Source organism: Podarcis liolepis, assembly GCF_965112155.1.
Source record: "Podarcis liolepis genome assembly, chromosome: 1".
NCBI classification, from domain to species: domain Eukaryota; kingdom Metazoa; phylum Chordata; class Lepidosauria; order Squamata; family Lacertidae; genus Podarcis; species Podarcis liolepis.
The window spans coordinates 116,083,840-116,098,686 of record NC_139554.1 but is presented as its reverse complement, the minus strand read 5'-3'; the positions used below and the strand labels follow the sequence as shown (position 1 = coordinate 116,098,686).

The 14,847-nt window shown below is 44.4% G+C and overlaps 1 protein-coding gene across 9 annotated transcripts in view; it reads right to left on the bottom strand.

Moving 5' to 3' along the window:
* The window catches only part of OLA1 (Obg like ATPase 1), an 89,443-nt gene extending 74,803 nt beyond the window's left edge, over nt 1-14,640 (bottom strand). The window contains exons 1-4 of one of the 9 annotated variants that reach the window (XM_083469726.1): nt 14,618-14,640; nt 13,078-13,178; nt 11,001-11,144; nt 7,179-7,306 (exon numbers count right to left, since the gene is read on the bottom strand). In XM_083469726.1, the coding sequence (XP_083325852.1) occupies nt 7,179-7,306; nt 11,001-11,144; nt 13,078-13,178 (373 nt within the window). In that variant the 5' untranslated portion in view covers nt 14,618-14,640. Of the gene's footprint in view, nt 1-7,178; nt 7,307-11,000; nt 11,145-13,077; nt 13,179-13,306; nt 13,488-14,031; nt 14,542-14,617 lie in introns of those variants that run through there. The other 8 variants (XM_083469723.1, XM_083469722.1, XM_083469725.1 and 5 more) reach the window with 8 other exon arrangements.
* Between the last annotated feature and the right edge of the window lie 207 nt (nt 14,641-14,847).

The following is a 14,847-nucleotide window of genomic DNA, read 5'->3' as shown; positions in this document are numbered from 1 at the left end:
GTTACACTGTAATGTAAAAGTTGCAACATTCCTTGGCCAGAAATATTTAAGACACATGGGCCATGCAGAGACATCATGCTAAACTTAAAAGTGATGTGAACAACCAGAAACAACCACAACAAACCCCCTCCTCTCTGCTACTAGTTACCAAGAGCAAGAAAAGGAGGGGCACAGCAAGGAGTACTTTAATGCAGTGTGGAAGCAAAAGCAAAGTGAATATGACACTCCTGCCAGCAATGGGAAGCCAGGTGAGCAATGCTTGCCCTGCCCATGAGGCCGAACCAGCCACTACTATTTAAACACGCACACAGGAGGGGAGGAGTTGCTCATTTCCATTTCCAGAAATCCCATTATACCACATTAAATCTCATTCTAGAAGCTCTGCAACCTTCAGGAGCAGCTTTATGGATGGTATGAGGCGAAACTGAAAGGTTCCAGTGCTTGTACAGCATTCCCCCTGCATCCATTTCAGTTCCTGCCATTGTTATCTATGTAATCTACTGCATAGGTATCGGACTGCATCAATCAAAAGCTGTTTGAAGGCAAGGTATTAGCCAAGTCTAAGCCTTCAGAAGCTAGGAAAGGAGAAACAAGATTTTAACTAATAATGACAGTTTCAGAACAGTGTCTAGGTATGTGGAAGATTTACAGTCCTTAAATCAAGAGTCGTTAAGATAGCGCTCACTCTTGGCCAGCCTTCTAGGGGTAAGTATGGCTAAACGTAGATGTGGGCACCCCACACTCCTGCACATTCACCACACAGAACCCAAATTCACCTCTCTTCATGCCCCCAGTACTGTGCCTTCTTTTTCTTGGGGTGGAGGGAAGATAAATATGTTTCAGAGGCCTCAGGCCAGAGATTAGACACCCCTGCATTAATGAATAAAAATACAGTGGTGCCTCGCAAGACGAAATTAATCTGTTCCGCGAGTCTCTTCGTCTTGCGGATTTTTTTGTCTTGCGAAGCACGGCTATTAGCGGCTTAGCGGCTACAGGTATAAACTCGTTCCCGCAACTGCAAGCCTCGACCCCTAGGGAGCATCTGGCCATTGCATAAGCCTCGTCCGGCCTCTTAAGCAGTCCCTCCTGACGCGCTTACATAACACAAGCCCCGACCGCCGCCATCCCAGCGACCCCGGAAGATAAGATCTCCAGCAAGCACCCCACACCTCCGATCCCGAGGCGCACTCAGCCAAAGCGTCCCCGGACACCTGTCCCGCCGCGCCTTTGCGCAGCGCTCTGCAGAGCGGAGCGATGAGCCCGGCCGATCACAGGCAGGGCAAGCGGCGGCGAAGGCGGAGAAAGCGAGGCCCAGAGGAAGGAGTCTCCGGCAATGCCATCGACGGCCCCGCCGCAGCTCCAGGTCCTGGAGCCCTCCGGCTGCAGGCTGCCTTTATTTTGCTGCAGGAGCCTCCTCTGCACCGGGATCCTCGCGCGCTCCATCCGTCTCTCCATGCCTTTTAGGTGAGTGGCGCGCTTGGGCTGACTTTGGACGACCCACAGCAGGGCTTCCCTCGGCCGCGCGACCAGAGCCCGCCTTTGCGGTCACTTTGACAGGCGATGGCGCCACCCTCAGCCTCGGTTCGGGGGCACCGGCTGCTGGCAAATGGGTGTCCCCCTTCTTCCCTTGACGGGGATCATCTTCCCCGCTTCCTCGGAGACGGGCAGGCAAAACTTGTCATGTCCCCCCGCCCAGTCTGCCCTCCTCGGGATCTAGCGCTTGCCGCGCGCGCTAAGAGCGCAGACGGGGAAATCCCACCCCGAGCCGGGTGTCGCCGCCAGGTCCCCTCCCAGTTCTAAGGCTGAAGCCTAGGAACTTTTCGAAGCGACGCGGGGCAGCATCACCACCGGCTGTGTTTCTGGACGCTAATAATGTATTGATTGCTATTACTATTACACAGATTCCCCGCTGCCGCATAGATAGACTGGCGGTGAAAGCGGTTTGCGTGCGACGCGGATCAAGCCCTTCGTCTTGCGAAGCAAGCCCATAGGGAAAATCGTCTTGCGAAGCGACACAAAAACCGAAAAACCCTTTCGTCTTGCGTGGCACCACTGTATATCCTACCTGAATGAAGCATTATATGTTGACACTTCTGAGATTTTAAATTCATCTCAAAATGCATGTGACACCTAAAGTTACAAGTTTTCAGAGATGTGCTAAAGTGTCACAGCGTAAATAGAGCTGCACAAACAGTACTACTATAATTGGCAAAGGAAAGCCACACATGCTGAGGGGATGAGATGTGGCTCTTGCTTTGTTCACTAAAATGGTGGTGCAATGGAGTGTGGCTAAGTGATATCATCATACGTCTCTCCTCTGCTGCAAGCAGCTTCCAGCAATATCTATCAGCAGGGATGATTTCTACTTTGAGAACATAAAAATACAATGTGCCTGGGGAATACAGAGTTTGAAAAAAAGGAAGATGCTGCAGATGCTACATCCAAGTCCCTTTCGAGAGAACTGGATGAAATTTTCATGCAAAGTTGCCCCACTAAATAAAGTCTGCAAAATTACAGACAAATAGGTCCAGAGGTTTGGTGGCTGGTCACCTTTAGAATTTATTTTTTAAAGGAACTGTCTATGATTTGGGGCAAGGAGAGCAGAATTGGATTAAATTTGCAGGATTGTTAGTCCCTTCTGAGAGGTTGAGTCCTGCCAAATTTCAGAAGGAAAATTGCAGTGGCTTTCCTGAAAGGCTAGCCTTTACAGTTGGGGAGTGACTTTTAAAAGGATTCACTTACGCTCCCCTATTGTTCTATGAGCAACTTGTATAAAATAGCATACATGACAGAGATGTCCCTAAGTAAGAAATCTGCCAAATTACAAATTGGTGTGTGGCAGTTTTTGTGCTAGGCACCTTTAAAGTTGACTTTGTTGGCATGGGTGAACTTAAAGGGATTTGCTGCCCTTTTTGCTGCGGGCAACAACTTTCTGATGAATATGTGCTCCTGGGAAAATAACCTGCAAATTTTAAGAAGGCTGGGTGTAAGGGCTAAGGAGTTCTGATGCATAAAATGAACAGCTTCGGTCTTACGTTCTGATGAAGTGCCATCCAAAGTCACAAAAACTAAATGCCAAGCTGGCTTGACATGAGAGGATTTTTGGACATGCTACACAAAGGGAGGACTTGAATATTCTGGCATTTTCCAACCAAGCACCACTAGGCAGAACTAGCAAAAGACCACAGAACAGACAAGAAAAATGTTACATTATTTCACTAAAGCAATGTTATTGGAGAGACCTGGTTAAATCCTGGTTTTCTCTGGTAAGAAGCAAGATGTGTCCGACACAAAAGAGCTTCCTGACAGTGTTTCCCTCGCATGACAAGCTTGGGAGAGAAAAGTTTCAGCTTTTGCAGACACTGTGTCTGCTGAGTTTAACCTAGAAATCTCAAAAACGCTTTGGAGATCCCCTCTTCAGTTTAAAGAGCTTAAGAAAGATTCCTCTTTGGCTTGGATAAGCCCCAAATCCATCTGAAGTGGCCCACTTGAGTTTCAGGATTACTGAGAATCCAATGCACACCCCTAACTTTTAGTCATTGTAGAAGTTTTTTTCCTGAAGTGACTGTCAAACCAACCAATCTCTCTCACAACACTTTGCATTTTCAAATCACCTTTAATGCAGAGCACATTGCTTATTTTTGCTGTGACACATTCATGAAAGCATAATTTCTGAGTTCCAACAGCATGTGTTGGGAAATTGCACTACTGATATACATTTTAAGTAAGAAAACTTGCCAAAAGTTCAAGCAAAAATGTATACATAGCATTCAACTAATTGTGATTTGTTACAACAGTGTGTTAACCACAAAGAAGACATCTAGGTAAGCTGTCACCATCTAGCAACCACATTATACAAACACTCAGCTTACAGGAGGTAAAACAAGCAAGTCTTACAAAACGTATTTTTTTAAGTTGGAAGTGCAAACATATTCCTGGATGTATCTTGAAACTGAGCAGAGTTTATTTAAAAATAAAAAACCTTTACAAACTAAACAAGTTGCCCTCAGTTGTGTTCAAAGAAATACACACACACACACACACACACACACACACACCTACTTCGTTCTGACTTCATGGAAGAACCAGAATGCAATACAGTGGTACCTCTGGTTATGAACTTAATTTGTTCCGGAGGTCCGTTCTTAAACTGAAACCGTTCTTATCCTGAGGCGCGCTTTCGCTAAAGGGGCCTCCGGTGCACAATTTCCGTTCACATCCTGGGGCAAAGTTCGCAACCAGGAGCAGCTACTTCCGGGTTAGCAGAGCTCATAACCTGAAGCGTTTGTAACCAGAAGCGTTTGTAACCAGAGGTACCACTGTAAAGGATAAGAGACCAATATTGTCTCATTGGCTCCCATGGAGAAAATAAGATATAAAGTAACCACCATTTCATATCTGAAGTTACACCTCAGCATTGCTTGTAACAGCAGATAAATGTTTAAAAGTAGGTCTGAAGTAGGACTACAAGAGCTGAGTAGACTTGACAGTAATTTTATCTTTCCATTGCTTTACAGTGTATTGATCTTGAAGAAAATTATTTTTTGCTATGTATGTTGTTAAGTTTACTTTGTGTAGCAGAACAATATCAACTTTTATTCCCATGGGATATATCATTTGCTGAATACTCAGTCTAGCACTATTCAGTAATTTAATATTAACTGACTCAGCAGACCAAATTCCAATAATCAATATCAATTGATTTACGGCTTTACCTTACTGTAGAACTAACCTCTGATCCTCATTGCATTCAAACCACAATTATCCTAATGAAATTTGATTCACCAATATGTTTTTGCCACTCATGGGGAATGGCAACTTCCTCTAATGTAAACCAAATTTAATCTGCATATATTTACACTAGAAATGTTCTGGCAGTCAGTGCTTTTCCAAAATGAAAAAAACAAAACAAAAAAAACCTACTACAAATCCATAGCAGTGGGAAATTATCCTAAATATAACTTGAGTCCAATACTTATCAGCGGCAGCATCTCTAGGGGGCCCTGGCGGCCAGAGCACCCACAAATCACGTCCGAGGCCTTGTGAGACCTCGGGATCTGACTTCCAGTGATAGGTCCTGAGGCCACAGGGCACATGATGTCATGACGTCACGTCACGTACGCTGGAAACCCCGAATCTGGGGCCCAAGTCGGTGCCCCTGCTACTTATTCTAAATGGATTTGACTTTTGAACATCAAATGGATATTTTCACTGGAACAGAAGAAACATTTTGCCTCAAAGTATTTAGACTGGATGAAAATTTTATTCTTTATGGTTAAATAGATTGCGGGGTGCAATTGGTGCCAGCACCGTCCGTTAGGAGTTTGGGTGTAATCTTCGATACCTCCCTCTCTATGGAGGCGCAGATTACAGCTATAACAAAGGCGGCATTTTTCCATCTCCGCCAAGCTAAGCAGTTGGCCCCTTATCTCTCTCGCCCTGACCTAGCCACTGTGATCCATGCGACGGTCACCTCCAGACTGGATTATTGTAACTCGCTCTACGTGGGGCTGCCCTTGAGACTGACCCAGAAACTCCAGCGGGTGCAGAATGCCGCAGCGAGACTCCTTACAGGGTCTTCGCCGCGGGATCACATTCATCCGGTGCTATACCAGCTGCACTGGCTCCCGGTGGAGTACAGGATCAGGTTTAAGGTGCTGGTTTTAACCTTTAAAGCCCTATACGGCCTAGGACCCTCGTACCTACGGGACCGCCTCTCCTGGTATGCCCCACAGAGAAACCTACGGTCTACAAATAATAACACCCTCAAGGTCCCAGGCCTCAGAGAGGTTAGGCTGGCCTCAACTAGAGCCAGGGCCTTCTCGGCTGCAGCTCCAACCTGGTGGAATGCTCTGTCACAAGAGACTAGGGCCCTGCGGGATCTGACATCTTTCCGCAGGGCCTGCAAGACAGAGTTGTTCCGCCAAGCTTTTGGTCAGGGCGCAGCCTGACTCCCTCCTCTGGCAACCGGCACAGAATTTTGTTTAATCGGTTGCCATCAATTTGATTTTAACTAATTTTTATAATGAAATATTTTTAGAATGTGTTATTATTTGATTGTTATTTGATTGTTGTTAGCCGCCCTGAGCCCGGCTCAGCTGGGGAGGGCGGGATATAAATAAAATTTATTATTATTATTGTTATTATTAAATAATAATTCCCTGGTCCTATACAACAACAACAACAACAACAACAACAACAATAATAATAATAATAATAATAATTTGTTATTTATACCCCGCCCATCTGGCTGAGTTTCCCCAGCCACTCTGGGCAGCTTCCAATCGAGTGTTAAAAACAATACAGCATTAAATATTAAAAACTTCCCTAAACAGGGCTGCCTTCAGATGTCTTTTAAAGATAAGATAGCTACTTATTTCCTTCACATGTGAAATATGGTAAATACTGTTACCTTGCTCAGCATTTTGAAATGTTATGAAAAATACAATTCAGTATCTCTGAAATAAATTATTCTTCATGATGTAGTAAATGCAAAGCATATTTGGGCAAAGCCATGCATTGCAATGGAAACACAAGATTGGGTCCATATTTTCCAGCACTGAAACTCCACTAACAAGACATTTCAGCTGCTAGAGGGTGGGTTATTTTTGCTGAGACTCTCTTCTACCTATATCCTCCTGAGCCCCTAAAATCTGCTTGGGTGGACTGGGGACCCTATAGAATAGTGTAGGAAATGGCTAGGGAGAGGGTGGCTTCAAGGGGAAAACAGCCAAAAAATGAGTTTCACGCACCCCTTTCTTCAGCAGAAGCCTCTACAGTGGTACCTCGGGTTAAGTACTTAATTCGTTCCGGAGGTCCGTTCTTAACCTGAAACTGTTCTTAACCTGAAGAACCACTTTAGCTAATGGGGCCTCCCGCTGCTGCCGCGCCGCCGGAGCACGATTTCTGTTCTCATCCTGAAGCAAAGTTCTTAACCCAAGGTACTATTTCTGGGTTAGCGGAGTCTGTAACCTGAAGCATGTGTAACCTGAAGCGTATGTAACCCGAGGTACCACTGTACTGTGTTCTCCTCAGAATACCACGGTGGAGCAAGGTTATCATATGGTTATCACTTAATCGTAGCAGATACACATTTAATATGGCTTGAGCAGCTTGTCTTTTGAGGCAAGCCATATTCTTAAATAATATAAACATTTTTCAAAAGTAAATTTACATACGCAGTAGATGAAAGATTCCATCACAGGCGCTAATGTGTGACAAAAAGGCATTTCCTAGTCCCTGTCCAGCATGGGCTCCTTTCACAAGGCCAGCAATATCCACTACATTCAGAAAGGCTGGAATTTTGCTGAAAGATAATTTAAGATTTTTGTAATTAGAAACATAGTTCAATATTACCACATATCTGCAAGTATCTTCAGAGCACACACCCAGAAAAATCTATGCTGGGCTGGGGAACATGTGACCCTCCCGTTGTTGATGGACTAATAATAACAATTTTATTATTTATACCCCACCCAATTGGCTGGGTTTCCCCAGCCACTCTGGGCTGCTTACAACACATACAAAACCACAGAAAAACACCAACCATTAAAAACTTCCCTATAGTCCTATATATCCTCCATCTATATCCTCCATCATCCCTGGTTACTGACCATGCCGGCTGGGGCTGATCCAAGCTGGAGTCCAGAAATACATGGAGGGCCACAAATTAGCCACCCACCCTGTACTCTGAATACCTATATGCAGTTTTAAGTGAACAACTGAAACTAGTGATAAAGAAAACATACACCCCTTGTAACTTCAATATTTGCTGTTGTAGACTTTTCAATTTGCAGATCCTGAAGTTGTGGAAAGGACTCTTTAAGAATTGAGGCCTACCACATGCACACTAGTGGCCAAAATTGTGGAAACCTTTAGAAAAAGTTGCATTTCTAAGGTCTGATGGCTCATAACATCCACCTTTTTTATAATAATACTACAAAATAATACAGAAAAATTGTGTATCATTAGAAAGAAATTTTAATGCAGAATACAATGCAACAAACTCTGCCAAATTATCTTTATTCTATTAAAAGTTATAGTCCAATAATCAGAAAAAGAAGGCACAACTGCCTTATGTAACATGGATTTCTTTAACAAAAAATTGACCAATGACAAACAGAGTGAAAAGAGTTGACTAGTCACCTAGAAAGCGATGTAGTAGCCCTGACCTGAATCCAAAAGAAAATCTGTAGAGCCGATTAAAGAAACCTGTCAGTCAGAAGCAAGCAAGGAATAGAGTACAATTGATAGAAGCAATCATACAATCTTGGTTACACGTTATAACACCTGATGAACTAAAATCTTTGGTTCACTCAATGGGATGCCGTTGTAGGGCTATAACTGCAGCAAAAGGTTTCCACACTAAGTACTAACAGAAATGGTGAGAAGTTATGAGATACCCTTCATCATGGTTTTCTGTGTATAACTTATTTCATTTGGCTATAACTTTCAGTAGAATAAAGATAATTCAACAGTTTATTGCATTATATTATGCATTAAATTATATTTCTAATGATAGATAATTTTATGGCACTATTCTAAAAATGACTGATGTTGAAGCTCAGAAATACTGTATTTTTCGCTCTATAGGACGCACCGGACCATAGGAGGGGGAGAACAGGAAAAAAAATTCTCCCCCTCTCTGCTCAGCGCCCCTTCAGCAAAGCGGCAGGAGAAACAGAGCCCTTTCCATTTCTCCTCCCGCTTCACTGAAGGGCCGCAGCGCAGAGAGGGGAAACTGTGCAGTGCCTCTCCAGCAAAGCGAAGCCTGGAGAGCAAGAGGGATCGGTGTGCACCGACCCCTCTCGCTCTCCAGGCTTCAGGCGGCTATCCGCAAGCCTTCGGAGCACGAGAACTCCTGCTGCGCTCCGAAGGCTTGCGGATAGCTGCCTGAAGCCCCTGGAGCACAGCAGGAGTTCCCGCTGTGCTCTGGGGGCTTCAGTGAAAGCAACGCGAAGCCTCCGGAGCACGGGGGGAGGATGGGACAACTTAAAAAAAGAATTGATAGAAAATTCCTCCTGAAGAAAGGGGCATTTTGAGTATGTTAAGCTCCTGGGCTTAATAGCATGACCATGAAATCTTCAAGGTAATACCTAAATGGTTATTTAAAGTCAGAAACTTTACCTCATGACTTAAGTATTAGAGCAGGGTGGGGAATGTTTTTCAGGCAGGAGCCACAGTGCATCACAGAATCACAGAACTGTAGAGCTGAAAGGGACCACCAGGGTCATGTAGTTCAACCCCCTGCAAAGCAGGAAACTTTTGCCCAATATGGGGCTCGAATCCACAACCCGGAGATTAAAGAGTCTCATGCTCTACCAACTGAGCTATCATGCCTTAACAGTGGGCAGGACCAGAGACACAAAAGGGGGGGGGGGTGAACTCTTGTCTTTGTACAGTAGATCAGATTTGGGTTTTTTATTGTTTGTTTAATATTTTAGGGCCATACACCTAAAACAAATAATTTCCAAACACATGTACTTTTATTTATCTTTTTGTAGTTGGTTACTTGTATATTTTTTTCTTTTTTGTACTCAATAAAATTTAATAATAAAAAATTTAAAAAATAATAATTTCCAAACACATCATACCATGCAGACAATTTCCAAACACATCACATCATGCAGACAAGAAAGACACATTGTCACAATTCAAATACACAACACAGCACAAGCACTCAAGGAAGACACACAGCAGAGCCAGTGAGGTGTCCCAAGAGCCAGATAGAGAGTATTGAAGAGCCAAATTTGACTCCAAGGCCTGACATTCCCCGCACTTATGTTAAAGAGTCTTAGTTCACAAAGGAGACATCAGACAATACTTCACATACTGTATATTCTTGTATAAACTTTGGAATGCATTCTTACCCACAACAAAAACTGAAAACACATCAAAATGTTTAGACACCAAAAAAAGTTATCTATGTATGATTATAAAAACTGGAATTTCTTGTTCTTTACTAGTGATCTTCAACTAAAAGAACGTCCTTTGGAAAAATAGGATATTTACTAAATCTTTACAGACATTATATTCAAGTTAGCATGCCTTAACTCCATTAAAGCTTGGACTATAGAACAACCTAACTTCTTACTAACAAAAATGATTTAATAGACTATAAGATTAAAAGAGCCAGGAGCTCAACATAGCTTTTTTAAACAATACAATTGTGAAACCTGTTTACTCAGAAGCAAGTCCCACCAACTGCAGAACTTCCCCCTACAAAGCATCCTAAGAATAACGGCTTAAGTTCTCTACAGTCAACACCAAAGCCCAGAAGATAATGCTACACTATACAGAATGGTGATAGAAGGAGATAGGTCACAAGCAGAGGACTCTACAAGAACTAGTTCCATGGGAGATAAGTTTGTTTGATCCCAGAAGGCCCATCAGCTCATATAACAGCAGTGGGAAAGTAGTGGGAATTGATGCTCCAAATATCAGGGGCAAATGCAATTAGAAGTTGGAAAGAATTTAGTTTTACTGTTTAAAACTAAAGGAACAAATTGTGGTTTTAATTTCTTGGTTCACTGTTCACTCTGCCTTAGATATAGGGGTATGAAGAAAATAGGCAATAGTGAAGCTTTTTATGTGATCTACTTTAAAGGCAGACATCTAAGCAGCCACTTGTATGTGGTAAATACGAATAATATCCAGGTAAGGAGAATTTTGTAGATGGAAACACAATCCTTTCCCCCCTCTTTTCAGATGTTCATGTGCCACAATGGCTTTCACATGTATGAACAAGCAGGCTAATAAGAAAGTTCAGGCATGTTGACTTGCTTGCAAGATTATTTCAAGTTGCCTGAAGAATTCCTATTTTCAAACTATGAGGTCCTCTCACTAGATTATTGTTCAAAAGCAATCCTTTTTTAAAAAACCAAACAACACAACTTCAAAACACTTAAATACTTAGAAATGGATTTTGCGAAAATATTGCTTATTGAGAAGCTTATTTCTTTACATAGAAACAACCAACTGATAACATGTGTGGTACTAACCTTGGAGGCTTGTGGTACTGGCAAAGGAAATCAAATCTTTCATCTGGTACAGGTACTCTGCTCTCATTTGGATCAATAGTGCAGAAAGGAAAGTTCTCTGCTGCAGCTTGACTCTTGGTTAATACATTGAAAAAGGTAGATTTCCTTTAAAAAAAGAAAACGTTGCAATATTTGAGATCAGCTTCCCAATAATACCACATGTGCAACATTATATAGTGTACATTTGTTTTGGACGCTGGGCACCGCCGTGTCCTTTTATACTTTTAATGCCGCCGATACCTTTGCATTATTTTTGCACAGACATCATGGGAAACATCTAAGTTTTTCCAGGTTTCCACTGGAATCCCTCCAAAGTTGTATTATCTGTAGCTCAGCAATTCTTTAAAGTTACATTTCAACTTCTTACCCACTGTAATGACTTTCTAGATTTGGACAGCTCATGTTCAGGCTTTGGTTATCACATTAAGTGCCCTATTCAATCATACAGAAGCTCCATTTAGTCCAGAATCCTGCTTCCCTCAGCAACCCACCACATGCTTCTGAGAAGCCCACAAGCATGAAAACAATACCCATGTGCCACTGTAACTTCCCAGTTATAGGGCCTCTTCCAAGTTTTCTTTCTTTCTGGGAAACAGTTATTTATGCTGAGACTTTAAAAAAAAGAAGAAGTTGCGTTTGCTAAAACAATTCCAACATTTTGGTCTAATGCACCATTATGGCATCTATGGCATAATCTGAAAGAAGCTTAGGTAAAAGCAAAGTCAGCCTACTTACTCTGAACAAAACTGGAAGATCAGCAAAAACTTCTTCTACCAAAGATGAGTGTGTTTTAGGTTACATTGGTTTCTAACTCAAAGCACTTATTTGAAGACCTGAAGTGCAATAAAGTATCCACAATACAATTTGTGACCACTATTTCATCAATATCTCATGACAGCATCTCTTATCACAGAAATCAATGGCAAAATTCTTATGTATCTCTGTCTCTTACATCTTAACCCATCATAATTCTATTTACAAACAACTTTAAATGCTGTCTCCACCTTCCAGTACTATTCCCACAGTTTCAGCTATACTGCTCCATTTCCAAAACAGGCCTCCTTTCTGTTTGTGAACCACACCAACATATATTCCTATATTACTATTGCTACACCTCTCTCCACTACTATTCCCCAATATTTATCTGTCAGTTCTTGACTCAGACTTCACAAGCTCTAGAGAGAGGCCACAGCACCAATTCTTCAGAACATCTAGTAACTGTTGGAACTAAATACTGAAAGAGACAGACCCCAAAAGAAAGATTGTTTCTATATAAACTGTGCCCCTTCTTTCTGCATAGTATAATTACCTTTATCAAGTAGAGTTTAAATACCTAACTAAACAGAAAAAAGTTGACAGTCTGACAAGGTTCTTTACCTTCATCTCTCCACCCACTGGATCCATACAGTCAGATGGGGGGTATAAATAAATTACTATTATTATTATTATTATTATTATTCTGCATGTATCAGCCATAAATAGGTTAGAAGCTGTCAGCTAATGTGCTTTCAGTGCAGCATTGCTTTTAATAGTAAATATTTAAACTTCCTCACATCTTTAAACAATCCAAGGAAGCTGGTCTAACGAAAAGTGCCTATGTGAAACAAAGACTTGTGTTCTTTTACACATATTTCCAATAAAAATAACTATTCCTTTCCAGATAATTTACAGGCAAAATAACATCACAATAAAAATCAACTGTTGGATAATTAAGGTTAAAATGTTTGTAGAGAAAATTCAATTATTTATAAAGGAATTTCCATTCATTAAAATAATTTCATTTCTTATCAGTTATCTATCAATCTATTCATTAAGCCCAGTTCAGTAAAATATATCTTTTTTCAAACAGCAACTCAAAACACCTTTTGTTCAAAAATGATCTAATTTAAGTAAAACATAAGAATGAACTTATAAGCATAAATGCTAATCTCAACCAATATTTCACAGTGTTCACACTGCAGCATAACACTAATTTATTCAGGAGGGCCTACTATCTTTAGGATGACTAAGCAAAGTTTATCCCCCTTGAATCACCTACCCAACATTTGGCAAGCCAACAATGCCAATTTTCAGGGTTGTCCCGAATCTTCCAACGATTGGATGTGGCTTGAGTCCATCACCTCCCTTTTTGGGGGGCATCTGAAATGAAAAACAGAAGCCACTTAAATCCCAAACTCCCTTGCTTACCTCCAGGACTCCCAAGGTAACATGCGTTCTGATACATAAACCGAGGCGAACATGTCAGCTTTCTAAAACATGTCCAATACCTTTTTGGGAGCCATGGCATCTACACATAACAGCAAAGCAAGGAGAATATCCTCTGGGATTCCCAAGGGCCAGCCACCAGCCAGGCACAACAGGGCTGCGCATGGCACCCTTTCGTGCAACCACAAATCCCAAGCCAGCTGGACTGGGCTACTGCTGCTGCAGCTTCTGCAAAGTCCCTAAGAAATGCCGTGCTAAAAATAACCGGCTCGGATCCCAAAGGACGGATTGAAATTCAGCACCCGCTACGGCTCCACCTGACGTGCTCGGTTCTGAGTGGCAGCCGCAGAGGCTTCCCCGGGCAGTCAAACGAGCTGGCGGGAGGGCTGAGCGGAGAGAGCAGCACACCGGCCGGGCGAGAAGCACAACTTGGCGGCTCGCGAGGAGAGCAGGATCCTACAGCAAAAAACCCGGAGCCGAGCGAGCCAACACCGCCCGCTTCCCTGCCAGCACCGCGCCTGCGCGCACGCGGAGAAAGGGCTCGGCTTGCCGGCTGCCCTACCTCACGGCCTCGGGCGGCCGAAAACAGCGAGTGGCCCATTTCCCTCAAGCCACCCCGCCGCCTCACGAACCGGGCAAGGGGAGCACCTTCACTTTCCTCCCCCCCCCCCACCCGTCCCTTACCCCGGCACAACCAGCAAGGCATGCGGCCCGGCCCACCCCCAAACCACAGCGGGCTGGCAGGTGGCGGTGGGCAAGCGGAGCCCGACGCAGCCACGCAACGCACCGACGGGCAGCAGCAGGCCTCTCTCTCTCTCTCCAGCTGGCCCGGCCCGCGTGGCAGCCGCTGCCGCAACAACTGAGGGAGCTGAGGCGGGAAAAGCCGAGCTGGGCCTCCTCCTCCGAGCCGCCGCCTCGTCCGCCGCCTGAGAGGCACGCGGCGAAGAATGAAACGCGGATACCCCACCCCCCACCCCGCCTCCCTCACGAAAGCCGCGCGGGCCCAGCTGAGCGTCTTCACCGTTGCCTGTGAGGGGGGAGGGAGGGACGGTTGGGACTCTCGCTCGCGCTCTCCCCCACCGCGAGAAGACCCCTCGCGCGCGCCGACACGCTGCCTGTCGCCCTACTCAGCCAGCCGGCGGAACAGGCGGGACGCAGCTTCCCTATTGGGCGGGGACTCGGCCCGAGGGCAAAGGTCACGCAGGGGAAGCGGAGGGACGCAGGGGGGGCGTACGTGCGCGCGTGTGTTGTTGAAGGAGTGGATTGCCTGAGTATACCTGCGCGAGGAGGAAGGAAGGAAGGGCGGGTCTCGCGAGGGGTGGGGGCGGGAGGAGGCAGGGAAAGGTGGCGACGCGGACGCCGGCGCCTCTTACTTCCGGGTTCCTGGATGCCAGACCTGGAACGACGCAAAAGGAGATGGAGATTCCCCGTCTCTGGACGCGGCTCAAAGACGCTCATCGCTTCCCTGGCTGCTGTTTCCTGCTGTGCCACCTCTTCCCGACTCTTGCGCGTGGTTCCTCAGGGGTTTTGCCTGCCTGCCTGGAATGGAAACTGCATCAGCCGGTGTTCCCAAACTTGGGTCTCTCCAGCTTCTTCTTCTTCT